General features: G+C 51.3%; 1 protein-coding gene across 2 annotated transcripts in view; it reads left to right on the top strand.

Moving 5' to 3' along the window:
* Positions 1 to 20,192, top strand: part of POLR3A (RNA polymerase III subunit A) — a 53,447-nt gene extending 33,255 nt beyond the window's left edge. The window contains exons 20-32 of one of the 2 annotated variants that reach the window (XM_081824017.1): positions 530 to 700; positions 1,638 to 1,751; positions 3,207 to 3,242; positions 6,236 to 6,322; positions 6,412 to 6,494; positions 7,091 to 7,261; positions 8,265 to 8,358; positions 8,530 to 8,622; positions 9,704 to 9,868; positions 10,368 to 10,532; positions 10,747 to 10,878; positions 11,995 to 12,127; positions 13,885 to 20,192. In XM_081824017.1, the coding sequence (XP_081680143.1) occupies positions 530 to 700; positions 1,638 to 1,751; positions 3,207 to 3,242; positions 6,236 to 6,322; positions 6,412 to 6,494; positions 7,091 to 7,261; positions 8,265 to 8,358; positions 8,530 to 8,622; positions 9,704 to 9,868; positions 10,368 to 10,532; positions 10,747 to 10,878; positions 11,995 to 12,127; positions 13,885 to 14,033 (1,593 nt within the window). In that variant the 3' untranslated portion in view covers positions 14,034 to 20,192. The remainder of the gene's footprint in view (positions 1 to 529; positions 701 to 1,637; positions 1,752 to 3,206; positions 3,243 to 6,235; positions 6,323 to 6,411; positions 6,495 to 7,090; positions 7,262 to 8,264; positions 8,359 to 8,529; positions 8,623 to 9,703; positions 9,869 to 10,367; positions 10,533 to 10,746; positions 10,879 to 11,994; positions 12,128 to 13,884) is intronic. The other variant, XM_081824019.1, reaches the window with a different exon arrangement.
* The last annotated feature ends 1,006 nt before the right edge of the window (positions 20,193 to 21,198 follow it).

Here is a 21,198-nt window from a genome sequence, read left to right on the forward strand (position 1 = left end):
TCCCTAAGCAGATCTGAGGAATGGCTGCTGCCTGCTGGTTCAGACAGAATGCTGTCCCTGTTCTCTCTTCTTCCCCCTGTGTCCCAGAAGAGGGCCTGCACCTGATCCTCTGTAATTCATATTGAAGCCCACAGGGGTCCTGGATTAGGTTGTGTTTAGAAATGCAAAGCTGTTGCATTAATTTGTACCTTAGGGAGAAAGATAGGGAAGGCAAAACAGCCTAGGAAAACAGCTAGTGTTTGCAGAGTCCTTTGGGGGTGATGGGGCTTAAATTGCATGTACTCAAAAATACACTAGAGTGCGTGAGGTTGGAGCATATTCTAAATCCCCCTGCACAGGCTCTCGGGCCACTTTTGAGCTTGTTCTGAGTGTCAGGGGACTCTTTTTAAAAGAGACGTCTAATACAATGTTTTAACTGATGAAAGTACAGTAACCTTGAAACTTAGTGTTGCAGATCCCATCCTCTGCACATGTGACTCGTCCTCTCAAAGCAACTGAGCCTTTGTTTCCTCTCCTTCTCTTCCTTTAGAGGAGGCTCGTCAAGTCCCTTGAAGATCTGTGCTCACAGTATGACCTGACAGTCCGAAGCTCTACGGGTGATATTATCCAGTTCATTTACGGGGGAGATGGCTTAGATCCTGCAGCTATGGAGGGAAAAGATGAACCGTTAGAGTTCAAAAGAGTTCTGGACAACATCAAAGTAAGATTTAGCATTATATCTGGGGTTAGAGTGTTTCTGAGAATGTGTGTTTGGAATGGAGGTGTCCTCTGGAGTTTCACACACAGTTAATGCCTCAGTTATTTCTACCCAGCTACTGGGTTAGTATGTTTCTTCTTGTGTACTCTGCATAATTTTCCCAAATAGTAAGGGAAAGTAATTTTTCGGTTTCAGAGTCTAGCATTGGTAGTGATTGCACAGAAGAGGACTTTGGGTTTCTCTGTGTCTGGTGAAGCGTATTACTGGCCAGTGTTAAAAGTCATGGGTGTTGAGAAGTAAGCTTTAAACTTTTACGAAAGCACATACTTTAACTGGGGGTATAATTTAGAACAACTTTTTCAGAAGGTAGTTTGACAATACTGATCTGAATTTAAATGTGGGTGTCTTTTGACCCAGTAGTTCCACTTAGAGAAATTCGCCTTACAGAAATGACCTAAATGTGCCAAGAGTGGTTTTCCAACGTCATTTATAATAAAGGCAAATCATCAGTGACGTATAAATCAAATACATAGTGATTTGCCCATATATTAGGGTAATATGCAGCCATTAAAACTTTGAGGAAATCCCATGAGCTTGGGGATGGGATTTTCACTCCTGAAATGTTTGGGTTTTTTTAAAACAACAATATATATTTTTAATACAAATCTGGGGTGGGGTGAAGGTTGTAATGGAACAATACCCATGGAACGGTACCCACTCTTCCACAAGTCTTCGTGTGGGGTGGAGTGGGGTTATCCCGTTTTCACCTTCATACTAAAGGTAGACTGTAAAATACGTTTTGAAAGAAAAATAATCACAGGTTGGTAAAAGCTCGAGCTGAGAAAAGTCATTTTGTCTCCTGTAAATTCTTTCACTTAAAACTGCCCCCCACCCTTGGTCGCCCCCATACACATCACACTATCTCCTTTTGATACTCGAGGCAGTCTTCCCGTGTCAGAGCGAGCCTGCGCTAAGTAAAAATGAACTGGTCCTGACCACTGAGTCGATCATGAAGAAGACTGAGTTCCTCTGCTGCCAGGACAGCTTCCTGCAGGTGAGTTCTGCTGGGGGGGTGCACCCAGCTTGGCCATCACCAAGAGATGGTTGCTGCGTTCCAGGAGGTGGATTTTATAAGCAAGGGGGGAGGGCATTAAGAGTGTTTCTTTGTTAAAAATTTCAGGACTGGCTCAGGCAAAATTTCACCAGCCAACATGAAGAATTTATATCATGTCCTTCTTAGTGTATGTCTCTCACTCGAGTGCCTCCCTCCTAGAAAAATAGTTCCTTTAGAGAACTGATTTTTTTTTTAAAGATTTTATTTATTTATTTGACAGAGAGAGACACAGTGAGAGAGGGAACACAAGCAGGTGGAGTGGGGGAGGCAGAAGCAGGCTTCCCGCCGAGCAGGGAGCCCGATGCAGGGCTCGATTCCAGGACCCTCGGGTCATGACCTGAGCCACCCAGGTGCCCAAGAACTGATTTTTTTTTTTTTTTTTAAAGATTTTATTTATTTATTTGAGAGAGAGAATGAGAGACAGCACAAGAGGGAAGAGGGTCAGAGGGAGAAGCAGACCCCCGGCTGAGCAGGGAGCCCGATGCGGGACTCGATCCAGGGACTCCAGGATCATGACCTGAGCCGAAGGCAGTCGCTTAACCAACTGAGCCACCCAGGCGCCCCGAACTGATTTTTTTTTTTAACCTTGTCCCTATAAACCCCTTTACCCACTTCCCCATCTTAAGGGACCAGCTCTTCCCACAGTCATTGTGAATCATAGTGATTTTTTTCCTAGTGGTGGTGTTTTATTTTTATTTTTTTAAAGATTTTATTTGTAAGTAATCTCTACACCAAGGCAGGGCTCGAACCCCTAACCCGGAGATGAAGAGTCGCCTGCTCTACCGACTGAGCCAGCCAGGCACCCGTAGTAGTGGTGTTTTAAATTGCTCTTCCTGTTGCGATAGTGTGGATCTGAAGTTCATTGATTAGCCAGCCTTCTTCTTCCAGGGTGCTGTTACCTTGATATCCTCTTAAGGTTTTTTAGTTTGTTGGTTTTTTGGTTTTTGTTTTTTTTTTTTTTAATTTCACTGACCTGCTCAGGCATCTCCTTCCTGTTTATAATCATGGTTATGATCAAAAGCAGAGGGATACAGAAACCAGTAAATGATGGTAGCCTCTGTGTACCGATCAGTGACTCAAAGTCAGGAATCTTTCCCCTTCAGTATATCAGAAATGACAGCAGTAACGCGAAACTTAAATGAGAATGTTTTAGTTAAGGAAGCTCTTGACCTCTTTTCATATGTTGAGGTGTGAAAGGGGAGGAAGAGACTATTCCAGATTTCAATAAGTTTAAAATCCAGAGTACGGTTGGGCTGAGTGCCTTTGTTTTGTTTTGTTTTGTTTTGTTTTGTTTTTATAAATTTTCTTATTCTTTTTTTTTAACATATTAGAATTGTGATTTGGTTTTTATACATGATTATATTCACTTACTTACTTTTTTGTTTATTCTCAAAGACCTTAACTGAGACAGGCTGTGAGAAATATAATGAGGTACCGCACTGAGCATGCTGGGAATGCTGAGCATAAGGGGTGAAGTCTGCAGCAGTCCGGCTGTTGGCCCTCCCCGGACTCGACAGGCTTCTGCCCCACTTCTGGCACACGTGGCTTCCCTGTTCATCACTCTGGCTCCTTTCTTGCCTTTGACAGGGTTTAACGGGTGCCCCCCCGACCCGCAGTGTGTGCTTCCTCAGGGAGTACTCCTTCTAGCCCTCAATACGTGTCACACACCCCAGAGATGACTAAATGTGTCCATGCCCTCCAGGGGCTCAGAATCTAACGAACTCAAGTCCAAAATCCCCTGCCAGAACAGCTGTGTCTGAGCCCCTCATGTGTTCTCCAGCCCAGCCCGTGCCAGAGCTGAGGCCCGCCGGGGGCCGCTGCCCATGCTCGCGGATGTGCTGTGGAGTGAGTGTGAGAACGTAACTGCTGGTTAGCCGTGTGATTAATTGCCTGCCAGTTGCCCATGTTGTGAGTTCCTCTTAGTATGCATGGGTTGGTTCAGCTGAACTCTTAGTAGCTTATTTGAGTTTTCATTTCTACAAAGTGAGCTTTTTTTTTTTTTGACCTAACTTTCAGAAAATCCACCCTCACTTTTGTGTAAGGAAAACCGTTCCTTTCAGCAAAGCCACGGGAAGCATGTCCATTTGGGTGGTAGCTGAAAGACCTCACTTCCAGTGCCCTAAGCTGGGGGGTGGTTTTCAGTGCGTGTCCTTCTCTCCGCGCAGGCCGAGTTCCTCAGATGAAAGTCCCCTGGGTCTGCTCAGCCCTGGGCTCTCGCTGTGCTTCCGCTGTGCCGGCAGTGGGGCGGCCTTGGACACCTGGCAGTCAGCAGCTCGCCCTGAAGAACACAACCATAGCTAGACGAGGAGGCTGGGGGAGGGACTCAGCAGTGCGGAAGAGGTTCTCTGCTCTGAGTGACGCAGAGAGGGCAGGAGGTGGCAGCGGCTGTGAGTGCCCTTGCTGAGCAGAGCCGCGCCAGGAGAGACTGTCCCACTGCCCCCTGCAGTCTGGGCCCCACCTCTGGCTTGCAGTCACTGACTGCCTAAACGTGTGGTCTCCCTCTCACAATCAGTAAGTAAACCGGGAGAGCGTCTCTTTAAGAAGAGTTTCTTGAAAACGTTTCAGCTCTTATAAATTAATAAAAGTCCTTTCTGTGTAGAATGATGACGGAAGGGCACAGTACCCCTCAGGAGTTGGCCCACAAGAGCAGTCGTCACAAGAAAGCTACGGTCATAAACGGGATAGAGTATGATAGACCTCAAGCAGCGCCTTGGTTAGCTGGGCCCCGAGGAGACAGAAATCACCAGTGGGCAAGGATGACATTGCAGAACCCCTTGCCCCAAGAACAGTCTTCAGAGAAAGCATCTGACTTCAAGGAGAGTCCTGTCGCCTTGGCCAAACCCGTGACCTCCCTGAGCCCCGCAGGGCCCTCCACTCTAGAGTGATAGGGTTAATGCCATGCCACCTCACAGGGAGGTCTCACCCCGCCAGGCAGCAGCTGACTGGGGACAGCCTATGAGCCTTGGACCATTTGTATATAATAAGCTAAGGCCATTTAAAATAAGAACATTAAGTATTAGCGGTTTTTGCTTTCAGAGAACGTAGTAACTAGAAATTGCTAGGTGGTCTCTGGGAGGCTAAAGAGACTTATTATTGCAAGGTTAAGGTAGAAGTGGGCTCTAGGAAGTTTTAAGCTCTCTGTGGGTGCCAATAGGGTTTTATTTTTGTAAGAGTAAGCTGCTGGTTCCATCTGCTTTAAAATACTTGTTTCAGACAAAACAGACATTTTTAGCTATGTGATACAGACGGAGGAGACTTTGGGTAGGGGGCATGTAGGCCTTCTCCTTGGGGTCCCTCAGCCTGCCTTGGAATGGAGAAACAGGACTTCCCTCCACCCTTGGGCTGTCCGCGTGTGTGGATCTGCCCTCAGCCAGCCACATAGAGCAGTTGGGTGCCTGCACTGACCTTTAGGAGTGACAGTTAAGCTCACTGCCACTGTTATTTGTCCAAAGTCAGTGAGGGAAATTATATTTCCAGGAGGGCTGCTGAGGCGAAGTGTAGTCTAGCCACTCTCGCCACATTCTCACAAACACCCTGGATCACACTAGAGCGGCTGATCGCCAGCCCCCAGGCCTGTGTCACAGCAGCCTCTGAAGGATTTTGTCACTGCATGGCATGTGCCATCCACTCACTGGGAAGTGCTCTTAGAGTCGGTCCCACAGCGCTTGACGTGTGAGCCCCGGGAGCAAGACTTTGATGGACGTAGCTCACTAAAGCCCTGCACCGCCTCCGTAAGTCCTCCTTGAGTGCTGGCCAGTCCTGGTTCTAGATCCTGGCTCCCGGGGTGACCACTGGGCTGGTTTATGTCTGAGATACACCACAAATTTTAAAACAGAGTAGAGTGCTGCTCTGCAATACAGAGGGGACCGCCAGACACTGATGTTTCATTCCCAGCCTGGTTTCCAGGAATCCTTACAAAGTCCTAATTGTTGGGAAGGGCAAGTGAGACGGGGGGGATGGGGGTGATGCAGAGGTGAGGGTCAGAGAGAGAAAGAGAAGCAGGGATTTGGGCGTGTCTTCTTTGAAATGAAGGCAAGCCGAAACCATGTGTGTGAAATGTATATAGCGTCTTCAAAGCTGTGCTTTAGCTGGTACTTCAGTTGATCATAACTTCAGAAGAAAGCCTCAAACATAAGCCCATTTAGAGACTCCGAGTTTATAAATGGTGCAGTTCTAGCTGTTCGGAGCTGGGTGGATGCAGGCAACACGCATGCCCGGAGAGCAGAGGAGATGACGGCGGCGGCAGCGGGCTCCCCTGCTGTGGCCCCTGCTGGCTGGGGGGGGGCCGCCTGGGACGGGGTGGAGAGGGCGTCACTAGCCATCGCAAAACTGGCGGGCTCATCGCACTACCGAAGTTTGTAAAACACGCTGCCATCCAGATCCCCAAGAAATACACAACTGACGTTTGCCGTGTATTCTCTCAGGAAATAAAAAATTTCGTCCAGGGCGTTTCTGAGAAGATCAAGAAGACCAGAGATAAATACGGCATCAACGACAACGGCACAACAGAGGTAGCGCCCGGCTTCCCCGCGGGCTCGGGTGCCCCCGACCGGCTCGGGTCCCACAGCCTGACCCGCACACTCGGTTTCTGTCCCTGCAGCCGCGTGTGTTGTACCAGTTGGACCGGATCACCCCCACCCAAATCGAAAAGTTCCTGGAGACCTGTAGGGACAAGTACATGAGGTACGGATGCGGATTTTCCCGGACTGCCAGGCAGGCGTGTGGGGTTCCCGTCCTTCCCGTTTCCCCACTGGAGCGAGCTCCTGCACCAGCTCCGCTTATCCACTGCCGGCGTTCGAGCAGGTGCTGTCACCTCTTCTCTTAGGCGCTCCGGTGGGGAGGCAGGCTGGATGTTCCAAGATGTGGAAATAATTGCGAAGACGTTTCTGAGTGTCTTCCCCCGCCCCGTGGAGTAGCTCCCAGCATGCTTGGCGGGTGCCGGCCGCACTGTCCGCCGTCAGCACCGTTTGTTAGCAGAGCTCTTGGCGCTTCTCCAGGCAGTCGATGTGTGGGCTCAGTCACTGCACGCGGACCACAAGTAGCCACACAGTGTTCACTTCCATCATCGGGCCCCTGTGACTGCTGCACCCCCACCCCACCCCCGTCTGCACCTCTGGCTGATCCGTGCCGGGTTCTTCCTGTCACAAGCACAGCCTGGCTCATAGCATATTCCCTCCTGACCCTGGCGACACCTGCATTTTTTTTCTGTTGAAAGGAGATAACCAGCAGCCTCTTCCCAACAGTTTTCTGGACTATTCTTCCATACCCTTACTTTCTAGGGCGCAGATGGAGCCAGGATCTGCGGTGGGCGCACTGTGTGCCCAGAGCATTGGGGAGCCAGGCACCCAGATGACCCTGAAGACTTTCCACTTTGCGGGCGTGGCCTCCATGAACATCACCCTGGGTGTGCCCCGGATCAAAGAGATCATCAATGCTTCCAAGGCCATCAGGTGCCTGCCCCCATCTCCCATCTGTTCTCATGCTGCCTGTCGTGTTACTCTCTTACCACGTGTGGTTCTGTGCTGGGCAGTATTGTCAACTCAGGCGGCATGCTTGTCTTCTGCAGATCCGGGTTTTTAAAAAACCCACTTGAGAAAAAATAAGTGGAAACTGGGTACAGTCACAAGTGAGGCAGTGGTTCTTTGTGGCCACAAGTCACGTTAAAGAGAGAAACATGAAGAATGACTGGAAAGACTGTATCCATGTGTCTGTGTAGATTTAAACTTCAGATGTTGTTATTCCCAACTGAAGCCTGACTGGTGAGTCTGTCACTTGAGCTGTGGCCACAGTCTGTGACTCCCTAGTGGTTTCATGGTAGGGTTTGTAGTTCATCTGAGACCAGAAAAGATAGAAATGCATGACAGTGCGTTCTGTGACCTCATCATGATTCACCTGTGATCTGAATCCACCAAAGTCATGACAAATAGCATCCAGGGAGGGAACACGGCGCTTGGTTCTAGAGCAGCAGCGGTGGGCATCCAGGGTGGCAGGAGCTCTGCTGCCACCTCCAGCTGGCCCGGTCTCTCCCAGGAGTGCGTGGTCAGGGGACGCCAGCCAGGACAGGGAGGGCAGAAGCCGGTAGCAAGTGATTGGCTGGTGTCCCGGCGAGGGGGTGATGCGGGCGGGGCGGCGGGGTGGAGGACGCTCTACTACACGAGCATGGAGGGTCAGTACAGAATCGAAACAACTATACCTGCTGGGACCAGAGAGGAAGAGATAGGCCCACTTGGTCAGGAAGAACGTTCCAAAAATCGTCTCATTCACTGATGGTTGCCGCGTGAGCTCTAAAAATAGAAAGTCTGGATAAGAATGTCTGTGAAGCCCCCAGCGAGTGCTCCGGAAATTGCAGTGGCCTTTAGCCCTGAGATCCCAGTAGCGCCTGGGCCTCATGCAGCAGCGGCCTCCCAGCGGGCTCTTTGCCGGGCTGTAACCGCCGCCCCCGCCTTCTCTCAGCACCCCGATCATTACGGCACAGCTGGATAAGGACGACGACGCGGACTACGCTCGCCTCGTGAAGGGCAGAATTGAGAAGACCCTCCTGGGAGAGGTAAGATGTCCGTCTTGGTGATGAGAGCTCTAGAGCAGCAGTGTGGCGAGCCCGCGCCTAAGCCCCAGCTGTGCTGGGCCTGCTGGCTGTGCGGCCACGCTGTCCTGTGTCCCCCAAAACGAGCAGTGCTACACGGTGGCTGTGTAACGTTCTGGTCTGCTGACACGACAGATTTCCGAGTATATTGAAGAAGTGTTTCTTCCGGATGACTGCTTTATCCTCGTCAAGCTCTCCCTGGAACGGATCAGACTTCTGAGACTGGAAGTAAGTCCCGTCATTAAATGTGGGCAGGAGGTCATCCTCTGTGAGTCCCAAGATGGGCGCCGATAGCCTGGGGCAGGAGCTAGTAAGCCAGGCACGAGAAGCAGAGGAGGCTTTGTTGGGTTTCTGTTCTGTGAGGGTCTCTACTGTACCTTCCCATTCTCTCTCTCTGAACCTGACACAACGTTCCCCTCTAAAGACACACAGGAAATTTGTTGAAACTGTGTGAGGCCACGATGGCCGGTTGCTGTGACACAGTATTAGAGGGTCTGGCAGGAGCATGGGGCCACCTGTGTCTTACTCACCTGTGGGCCCCAGCTCAACACCTGGCTGGCTCGGCGAATGTTTTTGTCTGGGTGGACTAGTCTGGGTTATTATTACTGGTGTTCACAGACAGGTAAGGAGTGAGAGATTGCAGCCTTTCTCACAGAGCAGCTGAGGCACAGGTGCAAACTGAGTAACTTTCTGGCACCTTCCTCTTCCTCTCAGGCAGTTAACACCCATCCTGGCCACATTGTGTCTCAGCCCGCTCTCTCAAGTACCAAGTCCGTGTTGCCCATAGACTGTCATTCCAGAACTGAGCAGCCAGGTCTCCAGGCTGGGGGCTTCTCTAGCCTAGCTCTGGCCGCCTGCCTTATGGCTCTTGTACCAGAAGGACTGGGTTGCATCAAGGCCTGTGGCCCGTGAGCAGTTGTGGTGAGGTCAGGTAAAGGGGAGGCTTCACTGACACACAGATTGTCCTGCTCTCCAGGCCCCCGCCTCCTGGAACCACCTCGAAGCCTGTGTGTGTTGTTGTGAATGGAGCATGCATTTTCAGTGGGGTCAGAAGTTGGTTGGGGGTGAGGGGAGGTTGTGAAGAAAGTCTCCTCTGTTTATAAGTAAAGTAGATATACTTATGCGGTACATAAGCAAATACACAGTATGTCTCATGTTAAAATTTTACATGGTGAGGAATGAGATTAAGGGAAAAAATGAGGCTTGTCAGGGGGCAGTGATGGAAAAAGGCCAAGAAACACTGGAATCGAAGCCTCCATCCCTGTCAGTAATGTCCTGGGTGCGTGGCCCGTGTCTGGCCACCTTGCAGGTGAACGCTGAGACGGTGCGCTATTCCATCTGCATGTCCAAGCTCCGCGTGAAGCCTGGCGATGTGGCCGTTCACGGCGAGGCTGTGGTGTGTGTCACCCCCAGAGAGAACAGCAAGAGCTCCATGTACTATGTGCTGCAGTTCCTGAAAGAGGATCTCCCCAAGGTGAGACAAAAGTCCCCTCTTGGGGCCCCCACCCAGCCTAATGCCTGGAGATTTGTAGAGGGAGAGACCACGTTTACGTCTACCCCGAATACCCAGGTGTCAGGCAGCCTAAGGACTGTGTCACTACAGAGACTGAGGAGGGTGTCCGTTTCTTCTTTTTTGCCACATCCTTCTGGAATCAGTCAGGTTTTTCTCATCTCTGCCCTGCCACACCAACTCTGCCTGTTAGATTCCTGTCTGTTCTCTGGTAAAACTGATGTAGACTATGGTACGGCCCCCTGACCTTGTGCTTTCTCCCTAACCCCAACAGCACAGGGGCACTTTTAGGTTTGGTATGTTCCCGATAAATCCCGCTGAGAAACGGGGCTGGTCAAGGTGACAACCCAGGCATGACGTTCCCAGTTCTCACAGCCTGTGTGGTTTCTGAGGCTACCGGGGTGGGGGTGGGGTTGCCGTAGGCACCGCCGGGCCTTGAGCCTTCTGTGTCTCTTGAGTCCAGGTTGTGGTGCAGGGCATCCCGGAGGTTTCCAGAGCTGTCATCCACATCGACGAGCAGAGCGGAAAGGAGAAGTACAAGCTTCTGGTGGAGGGTGATAACCTGCGGGCGGTCATGGCCACCCACGGTGTGAAGGGCACCCGCACCACCTCCAATAACACCTATGAGGTACCGTTCACACCCAGGGTCACCTTACGGTTGTCCCGGCACACTTCTCTGACACTGCCGTTTGCTGTGGGTCTACACGAGAGATTGCCCAGCAGCCCGTGTCTGGCGGAGGGCCCAGAGTGTGCCGGGAAGCTGCCAGGCAGAGGAGGACGTGGGGAGGACTTGGGCCAGCAGGCTGGAAGAGGCTGCTTCCACTCATCCTGGCTCTCTGTAGGTGGAGAAAACTCTGGGCATCGAAGCTGCCCGGACAACGATCATCAATGAAATCCAGTACACGATGGTCAACCACGGCATGAGCATCGACAGGAGGCACGTGATGCTGCTCTCTGACCTGATGACCTACAAGGTTCGAGGGTAGGGCGCCGTGCGCTGGGCTGTCTCGCAGCTGCCTGGAGAACACCCAGCTATAACAACCGCCACGGAAAGAAAATAGGATGTCACCATTGCTCAAAGACCAAGCATGGGGTTGGGCTGGGTGTTGTGGTAAAACTCCAGTATGAAACTTGCAACCTCATGGCAGGAGGTGGGGGCGTTATTATTTTTGTCCTTATTAGAAATGTTATCCTAGAGCAAAACCGGCCATTGCCAAAAGCCCAGGGATTTCCATGGAAAACCGAGGTGTTTATTTCCTTTTCAACCCATTCCTCATTTCTGTAGCCATTTCCAGGTAAAGGATAAGTTACCGTGATTTGAAGGGGAGGCTAGGTGCGAAATGAGGTTGGTCGTTTTCTTTCTCTTTTCGCACAAAACCTATCCATTCCCTGTAGTGGTACGCATGCACCGTAGCAGTGCCCTAAGGTTTTCCCGGTGCCTCCCCGTAGGAAGCTGTCCCTGATGACAGAGCGGTCAGAACTGGGTGGGGAAATGACCTGTTTCCTCCGCCCCTCAGGAGAGGCTGTCACTTTTAAGTCTTGCCTCCTGGTCTTAGTCTCTCTGCACGTATCATGTTACACAGTTGCAGTGAGTAGTGGACATGCAGGTTTTATCCTGTTTCATTTAACTTTATGAGTATTTTCCATGTCGCATAGTTTTTATAAATATACTTTTTTAATGATGGTGCGGTGTGTGCTTGAATGAAAGCACCTAAATTTACTTAACTCTTTCCCTACTGTGAGGCTTTTAAATTATTTGAGTTTGGAATTCTTTGAGCCATAATGAACATCTTCAGAAGTACTCTGTCTTTTAAAAGTTAGGTTTTTAATTCTAGCTCTCAGTTCGTGACTCTTTCTTCCAACAGCATGTGGTTGGGAATGGAAGGATCCATGTTGTCAGTGACTGGTAGCCCCAGGGGGACGCCAGTGGGACAGATCGCTGTTAGGGTCCTGGCCGGACCCGAGACTGGCTTGAACAGCTGCTTGGCCGATTTGGGCTGACTCTGTTGAGGGGAGGCAGGGGGTGTGGTTTGCTCTGGGCTTCTGTAAGTGGTGTGAGTGCCACCCTGACTCCTCCTCCCCCGCTGCAGGGTGAAGTCCTGGGCATCACGAGGTTTGGCCTGGCCAAGATGAAGGAGAGTGTGCTGATGCTGGCCTCCTTTGAGAAAACAGCTGACCATCTCTTCGACGCGGCCTACTTTGGGCAGAAGGACTCCGTGTGTGGTAGGTTTGGTGTTTCTAGGACCTTCACCAGTGGGCCTTAGTGGTTTGTAGCTGAGACCGTGACTAGGGCTTCCCAGGAGGTGAGGAAACTGAAGTAGGAATAAAGTCACAGATCACAGAATTGGAAATGATCGATCTTTGATCTCCAAAGCCTGGCTGTGGCCCCCTGCATTCCCCCCTCATCTGTTAGAAGGCTTCTCTGTCAGTACAGACAGCTTCTTGGGGCCAAGAAGAAAAGATGAACCCTGGGCATCAAGGAATTTTTCTAGACCTTGGAGATGCAGTCGGCCAGTCTGATCCTGCCCCCGCTGGGTGGGTGGTGCCAGGGCTGACAGGAGGGAGCAGCGTCCAGTGGCCCTGCTGTCCTGACCCCTGGGGAAGGATTGCTGCCGGGCCCAGCACCTTGTATGCACTGACCGCAGCACATCTGTAAGGGACAGGTGTTAAACCCTCGCACAGGTAGAACAGGGAACAGCTTGCTGGCTGCCGAGTCTCGCCCACCGGCCACCTCCCCACACCACACAGCGCATCTCTTGATGGCGGCCTGGGAGAGAAGAGCTGTGGCGGGGCCGTCACAACAGGGCCCGCGGCCCGGCTGGCTCTTCCCTGGCTCCCGCACCGAGTGCCCGCGGTCCTCTGTCCTTTCTCATGCAAGACCCTGCAGGCCCGAGGTGGCAGTCTGCAGGGGGCTCGGTAGCCAGGCCAAGGTCATATACACATCTGGCCCAAGCACAGATTCCCAGCCTGGCCGCCGTCCCCACCACCAGAGCTCTGCTTCCTAGCGGCCATTTCCTGTCTCGTCTCCCAGTCTTACGTGGATTTGCCAAACGTGCTGGTCAGGTGGGGCCCCGGTCAGGGCACATGCCTCTGCTCTGTTCCTAGAATTGACTTTTTCTCTTTGCAAAAGGGACACAGGTTGCAGATAGAGGAAAAGAGAAATTACTACATCATTTTTAAGATGATGAAGGGTCAGAGGAAAGAAAAAGGGAGCAGAGATTGGGACAGGAGAACAGGACACGGCCAAGGCAAAAGTAAGAGTGAGTGTGCTTGATAGTGGAACTAACGTCCAGCACCTGCAGCCCTGCCACCGGGATGCTGGGCCCTGCAGCCCCACACGCTGCCGCCTCTGTCCACCACTGACCTCCTCGGGGCCTGCATGGTTACCCCGCCCCCGCTGCGAAATCTTCCCCTTCCTCGTCCTTTACAGTGTTGTTAACTCAGTGTCAGCCCTCAGTCCGTGTTGGTCTTTAGCTTGGTGGTTTGTCTCTCTGGTCTCCTGATAGGACAAAGCCCGGAATATGGAAGGCAAGCACTCGCTTGTTATGGAACCAGAAGTCTGATCCAAAGCTGGAGTGGAGTTCGGAGAAAGAATCTGCTCCATTGCCTTCTTCCTGTCTCTGCAGGGGCCTTGCCTTCCATGTGTCTCCCATTAGGGCTGTGGGTTTCCAAGGCACAGGCGTACTGTTAAGCCTGACCCAGCCTTGACTCCTGAGCATAGGGAACCAGTTTCTACTGCTGTTTCCAAGGGCACTGGTCTCTAACGTCAGCCAGTTTGCTTTTCTTCCAGGGCCCCAGTTGAGGAAACACTGGGTGGCAAAGTCGGGTTCCCCGGGCATCATTCAGTGTCCCTGCTGGCTGCATTTAGTGCTCTGGAAGGCGGGCCTGCGGGGCAGCTGTGGCTCACTGCAAGGAGAGCTGCAGGACGGGGAGCCCACCGTGTTGAAAAGCCGTCTGATGCCCTGTCTGGTTGGTTTCAGGGGTGTCTGAATGCATCATCATGGGGATCCCCATGAACATTGGAACTGGACTCTTCAAGCTGCTGCACAAGGCCGACAGGGACCCAAGCCCTCCCAGGAGACCCCTGATCTTCGACACGAACGAATTCCACATCCCCCTTGTCACATAGTCCAGGGAGGAGGGGACCATTCCTGACCTCAGCTCCTTGTCCCATCTGGAAAGAGGTCGAGACTGGCAGCTGACCCAGAGAGCTAGTGCTCCCTGGGACAGGCCTTGATATCCCCACCGTGCCGTCACGCCGAGAAGGCCTCCATGTCCCCGGGAGCAGCTCGCCCGGGACCCTGATCACACCACAGTGCCTGGTCGGGAGAACTGAGGTTTGTCTGTTTGAAGCCCTAGCCTCACCAGGAGGACCCAGTCAGGCGTCTTTGCTCATTCTCACCTCACCCTTCCAACCACTGGCTTTCAGGAGTGTCACACCATGACCCAGAGCCAGCTGTAAGCCCCAAGACCAAGGCCTGTTCCTGGTTTTTCTGTTCCTCAGTCATGCTCGAATCTCTTCATGTGGCCTACTCATGTAAATATTATCACTGTTATTTATTTGTTCAGTTTGAAGAACTTGGAGTTGTTGTTATTATTTTGGCTTTACTTTTGAAATTTGAAACCAAGAGGCTATAGAAACCAAGAAAGCCAGCATTGCAGTGTCACCGGAAAAAACTGGTTAAGCAGATGGGACCGCCTAGGATTTGTAACTAAGCTAAAACCGTCATGAGGCCCAAGCTGCTCTGAAACATCTTTTACAGACACCTCTGACCACCCCACTGTTTTTGTCTACCTCTGACCTCCATGGGGGGAGCCTGCCGTGTGACAAGAGCAGGACCCATTGCTCACGGCCGATAGAAGCCTTGCCGGAGTTCGGAGCCCGCGGCGGTGGGGACGGTCAGTGTGCGTGGAGGTGATGGGTGAGGCTGGTCCAGGCCCCTGCACTGCCTGGGTGGTGACCACACCCCCCGAGGTATCCATGTGGCTGCCCTGCCTCCACATCCACGGAGCAAGCAGGGCAGGTGCAGAGCTACGGCCTAAAAAGTGCCCTGGGGGCAGAGGTGGGGTAGGGCCTTTCTGGGTAGAGGCAGGGGTGGAAGGGCCACTCAGACAGGAAGGGAGAAGGCCCACGTGGGGGTGGAGAGGGAACAGAGGTGGCGGCATGCCCATTGGGCAGTAGCAGGCGACTGGAAGAGTAGATCGGTAATGATCGAAAGCACCTGTCAGGCCGGCAGGAGACCAGCAGGGTGTCCCAGGAAGACCCCACAAGGCTTGTGATGGGGGTTTGTGCAACAGAGGAAAGAAATGTACACAGCTTATCTTAGCAGAAGGGTTTCGCTGCCAGAGACCGTGATTCTTGGTACTGGATTTGCTCCGTAAGATTGGGCCAGGATCACGGATAAGAAATGGTATGGCTGCCACTCTCTACTCCCTCTGGAGAATGTTCCGTGAAGCCTGCCCTGCCCTTCCCTATCCGGAGCCAAGTCCCACTGCTCTGGCTCTTCCTTCCTCGCCAGGGGGCCTTGGAAAACCAAGGCTGCTTAGTTGGGAATGAGATGATCGTGAAAGTGCAGCTTTGACCCTACCTTCTGGCTCCATGCATCTGGGAAGCTCTACTTCTGAAGCGACATCGCTAATTTCTCTCATATCCAGCCCTTGCAAGAAAACAGCCGCCCAAACTGAGGAGATGTGAGTTTGTTGTTGAGGGAGAAGATGGTTTGGCTGATTAAAGAGGTGGGTGTGGAGGGGGAAAAAAAAAGGTAGACCAGGCACTTACAGAGTTCAAGTTGTAGTGCAAAAAATCACATTTTGCTTCTTGGGACATTCTCTAGCTGATTTCCGAAGTTCTGAGTTAATGCTGCTAAGATACTTCATGTAACCATCTGCTGTGGGGTCTGTGTTAGAATGAATGCTTTCTCTCCCATCCTGATGGGATTCCTGAATTCAGAATTCTTGACCTGAACCTTTGGCCATTCTCTGGTTTAAAATTCTGTTAAAATTAATTTGCACCTGGGGTCTCCCTGCACCCATGAGGTTGATTCAGGAAGTTCTCTTAAGGTGAAAAAGTGTCATTTTTCATGTTCCATATCCCCCCCCATGCCCACCCCTGTATCTCTGAACTGAGCTAGCCTGGTTCGCAACACAGATTAAGCCTGTTACAGGGGTGCCACCTGAAACCTCACCACAGGCCTCGCTTCCCTCGTACAACCTGCGAAGAGCCACAGTACCACAGCTGCCTTCCTGAAAACCTGCCTGGGGAATAAGCCTCGGGCCTGCTCAGATCCAGAACTATGAGAAGGCACACGAGGGCCGTGGGAGGAAGGACTCCCAGAGTGGGAGGGAGCACCGACGCCCGCCTTCCTCTGTGTGCCGCGTACCTGAACTGGGGAGGGGAGCCGGTGTGCGCCACTGTGAGTAATAAAGACGGCCCCACCGGGAGCCTCATCCTGCTTGAGCAAGGCCTCTGGGTGCCGACAAGCCCGGGTGAGAGGTGTGTGATCGTGCTGCACGCAGGCAGGGGGCGGGGGTCGATCAGCGTATGGCATTGTGGGGACGGAAGGGTTACGTGAAGCAGTGCACCCCCCAGTCCGAGACCATGTGTCCTGCGGGCGAGTGTCCTCGTAGCCCTGCAGCCCTGCCGGGACCCCAGGCAGAGGCGGCGTTGCCTGGCGAGCCCTGCTCTGTGCTCCCTGCCTTGTGTGTGCCGTAGGTGGGTGTGCAAATGGGATGGGATGATCTGCTGCCCTGGTGCTGGGCTTTATGCAAGCACAGAACTCAGACACCAGATCCAGAGAGCAATGTCTTCTCAAGAGTAAGCTCCATAGAAGGTTGGGATTTTACTCTGGCCCTGTTGAGGAAGAAATAAGAAAAATACATTTTAACGGTCTCATCCATTAACAAATTCATATTTATTCTGACTAGTCATATGTCCAGTCCTTTGCCCTTTTTATGTCTTTTGTACAAGGGGATTAAAATAGCGATTGACTCAGTGACAGCCCCCTGCTTGTTCAGCGCTTTGGGGGTGGGAGAGACATTCTGGAGTCTCCCAGTGTCTGTGTCGGAGTCAAATCATGGTGCTGTGTCTCTGTTTCAGGGTTTATCCATGTGTATTCACATTGATTCATGTCTGACTGACACCATATGATGATTATTTTTCTTGAATTTTGGCTGCCTCTAGACAGAACTCTACTTTTTTAGGAAAACTGAAATAATGAAAACTTACTCTACATATAACGGTAGCAGTTCATCCCTGTGGGTTGTGAAAAAGGGTGACTGGGATACGAATGGGCTCCAACTCCTACAATAATTAATGTCCCCTGCCACAAGCCCACCCCTCGGGTGCTGGAGGTCAGCAGTGAGCTCTGCGCCCCTCCCCGCCCCTGTCGTGTGGCTAATTCAAGCCCAGTGGGACACAATGCAGTATCTCCTGGAAGTACCACCTAGCTGGGATCAAGTGCCTCGCCTAACTGTTCAGAAGTTCGTTCAGCAAATAAAGGCCTACTATGTTCTAGGTACTAAAAGAGCAGCAGTAAATAAAACTGGTAAATCAGATACCAGTGCATCTCAAAACAAGTCTTCAGCAGAAGGGACAGAGCCAAGAGGTGGTAGATCAAGCCTGCAAATATGTGTCCAGCACTGTCTAGGGTCCCAACTACAGAACTGAGGGTCTTGGGGGGTCTGGCACCTCCAGCTCACTGGAACAAAGAGAACGGTCTCTCGGCCAGCACAGCCCCTGGTTCCAGCCCCTCTGCAGTGCCCTTCACACCGCTGATTGGCCTCCGTCCCTTGGACTGGGGTTCTAGAGGGTGGGCCCTGAGCAGAGGACACAAGGCTGCAGTCACCGGGAAAGAAGGCTCCCATACTTACCCCATGTTCCATGTACAGTGTTCATAAGCAGACATTTAAGTCCATGAAGGTTTGCTAAGCTTCTGCTCTGTGCCAGGTGGTGTGCGGGCCTCAGAGAAAATCCCTGCATGCATGGGGCTTACCATCTGGTCAGGGTCAGCTTGTGGTTAAGAGCCTGGTTTCTATGAACAGACTATCAGAATGCAAATCCCAATTTCCGCTTTCTGTCTGGTGACCTTAAACTAATGATTTAACCTCTCTGCCTCATTTATAAGGTAGGAATGCTATTTAGTGGTACCTGACTCCTAGGGTCATTGTGAAGTTTCAGTGTGATTTTGCATATAAGATCCAAGTACGGTGTCTGGCACAAAGGACACACTCACTAAGTGTGTTTGCAGTTATGGTGACCATCAGTACTTTTACTAGAAAACATGGTCTGAGAATTCAGTACCAAAACCCAAACTCGGGGCACCTGGGTGGCCCAGTTGTTAGGCGTCTGCCTTTGGTTCAGGTCATGATCCCAGCATCCTTGGGTCGAGCCCCATATCGGGCTCCCTGCTCGGCGGGAAGCCTGCTTCTCCTTCTCCCACTCCCCCTTCTTGTGTTCCCTCTCTCACTGTCTCTCTGTCAAATAAATAAAATCTTAAAAAAAAAAAAAAAAAAAACACCAAACTCTGGATCCTTTTTTTTTAAGAGCACCTGCAAGCCTGTTCATAGTGGGGGGAGGGGCAGAGGGAGAGAGAATCTTAGGCAGGCTCCACAGTCAGCATGGACCAGGGCTCGATCTCACAACCCTGAGATCATGACCTAAGCCGAAATCAAGAGTCAGCCACTTAACTGACTGAGCCACTCAAGCGCCCATAACCCTGACCCTTTTAAGTCACCCAGATGGAGCTGTCCTTTGTGGCCTTGGGGATCCAGCCTCTCGATTCACAGCTTCTGCCCCACAGTCTGTTTGATCATTGGATCCGGGAAGTATTTCATGCCAGGGAGAAAAAGCTAGGGAAGGGGACTGACATTTGGCAGTCACGTGGCTGAGGGCTTGAACATTTTAATTGGGGCCATAAAGTAAATGTGACTTCATTGTAAGAGTTGTGGGCAGTAGCTCAGAGTTTTTGTAGAGGTGGATATGGATGTATTTATATAGATTTATTGTATAACAGGATATCCCAGGAGTTGGGACATTTTTCTCTTTAAAAAAGAGGTTACCATTTAAAAGTCTTCCACACACTGGCAATAATGGTTGCCTCTGGCAATAGAAACAGTGACTGAAGGACAGAGGTGTTTTTCACACTATGTTCTGTTGTGCCTTTCTAATTTCGTTCCTGCTGAAGGTATTGCCAATAAGTGATGGTAAAGAAATCAAGTCATCTTGAAGCAGGCTTCGTTCTTGGCGAGTGCTCAAGTGCTCCGTTCCGAGAGGAGTGGAGTGGTCTCTTCCAGTTACACAGAGCCAGGAAGCGCCAGAGATGCAGGGAGGACATTGTTCCTGGGGTAAGGTGACCACAAAATCTCTCGTGGCCACGGCCTTACAGCTCCAAGATTCTCTCTTCTGACGTAAGACCGTAGTGGGCATCACAGGGCTGAAATGGCACTTTAACTGAGCTGTCGGACCCAGGCCCTGCCAAGCCCCCCTCCACCAGCTCTAGGTTCCGGCACTGTCCTCACCCTCATGGTGCAGGGCCGCCGCTCCATTTCCCAGCATGCTAGCCAGAAGACAAGGAGAAAGAGAGATATAGCACTTTCCTTTAAGGAAAGTTCCCAAAAGTTGAGCGGTGTTTCTATTTCCATCCCTTCAGCCAGAACTAATCGAACCGGGCTCCAAGGGAAGCTGGCAGATGGCACTGGGGTTCTGGACAGCCATGGGCCTAGCTAAAAGTGGGGGCTTCTGTTAGCAAAGCAAACAGGAGGAACAGGAAGTGGGAAACAATCGTGTGTCTGCCTCTGGTGTAGCAGGACCTTTGGGGGTTTCTTTTTGTTCATTCGTTGTTGTTTTGATTGACAAAGGTCTGAATATTCCCCCTGAGCCCCTCAGAAGAAACGGACTGAAACCCTGACCCCTTCATTCCCACTTTTCTTTTGCCTTTCTGGCAGACCTATGCCTGAGGCTTTTTGTTTTGGCTTGGCGGTGGTTTTTTTGCTTTTGTTTGTTTTTTTGGCTTGGTTTTTTGTTTTTTAATAAACTGGCATTTAAATTACACATTCCCTTAGCAGGCTGTTCAAAATGTTTCTGGGCTGATGGAAAATGTAACTGTCAAACACACATTCAATAAATAACCCTGACTATTGCTCCCCTACCACCAGGTGCTGGGTATAAGGTGTGGACAAAATTTCCATGGCCCCTTGTGGATTTAATTTTTGTCACAGAACTGTCCACGAGAAATGTGTATAACTGTAAATGTTCTAGCATCTGTACATTAAAAAAAAAAGGTAAGCTTAATGTCAACAATATATTTTTTTAATTCACATCCAAAATACCATTTCAGCGTGTAATCAGTATAAAAATTATGAATGAGATGTTTTACATGCTTCACACTGAGGTTTCAAAATCCAGTGTATGTTTTATACTTCACAGCGCATCTCAAGGTCCACGTGCCCAATAGCCACGTGTGGCTTGTGGCTCTCATTGAGATTGGAAAGCACGGGTTAGTGAAAGAGCGTGTAACCAGTATGCAATTACACCCTGTGCTAAGAGCCAAGGAAGAGCTATAGTGATGAAGAATGTAGAGGCCTGCTTCGGTCGGTGGTCTGAGCAGGCCTCAGAGGAGGGGGCTCTGGGCAGAGGGACTGGAGTGCAGAGAGCCCCTGTGGAAGGGGAGCCTGGCCCCTTTGAGGGCTGAGGGCCACCAGCAGGAGACCAATCGCATCCTCTCTAGAAACTTCAAATTGGCATCTGAGCTAAGCCCAGGCCCAGGGAGTGTCCCAGCCTCCTGTGGCCTCCCGAGGCTGGCCACTCGCCTCGCCCACTCACGGTCCAAGGGAACTTTCCGGTGAACACCTCTTGGGGCTTGAACTGTCCAGAAGGCATTTTCTGTGGCCTCTTCAACTGGCCCCAAATCCCAGGCCTGTTAGAAGATGGTGGAGCCACACTCTGAAAAGGCCGAGGGAGCCTAATGGAGAAAGATGGAGTCTCACGGCCTCCAGCAGCTTTTTGGCACAGGGTACACTCTGGTACGTTGTATGCCTGGGGCCTGTGCTTCCAAAGTCCTTTCCTAGAGAGGGGATTTGTGTCTCAGGGGAAACTGGGGTGAGAAGAATCCTGCCCCTGTAGCTTTCAGTGGCTCCAGCACCAAAGAACAGGCCTGAGCAATTCACCACCTGCAAGTCGGGGAGCATATCATAGCCACCCAAGGTTGCCGTTAGGAATAACATTAACCAGACTCCCCAGGTAGACTACACCAGCCTCCCAGGTGCTCAAGCCATTTATTCAGCCTTCAGTAAGAGCG

This window comes from Leptonychotes weddellii, chromosome 6, assembly GCF_054177405.1.
Source record: "Leptonychotes weddellii isolate Sample4059 chromosome 6, ASM5417740v2, whole genome shotgun sequence".
NCBI classification, from domain to species: domain Eukaryota; kingdom Metazoa; phylum Chordata; class Mammalia; order Carnivora; family Phocidae; genus Leptonychotes; species Leptonychotes weddellii.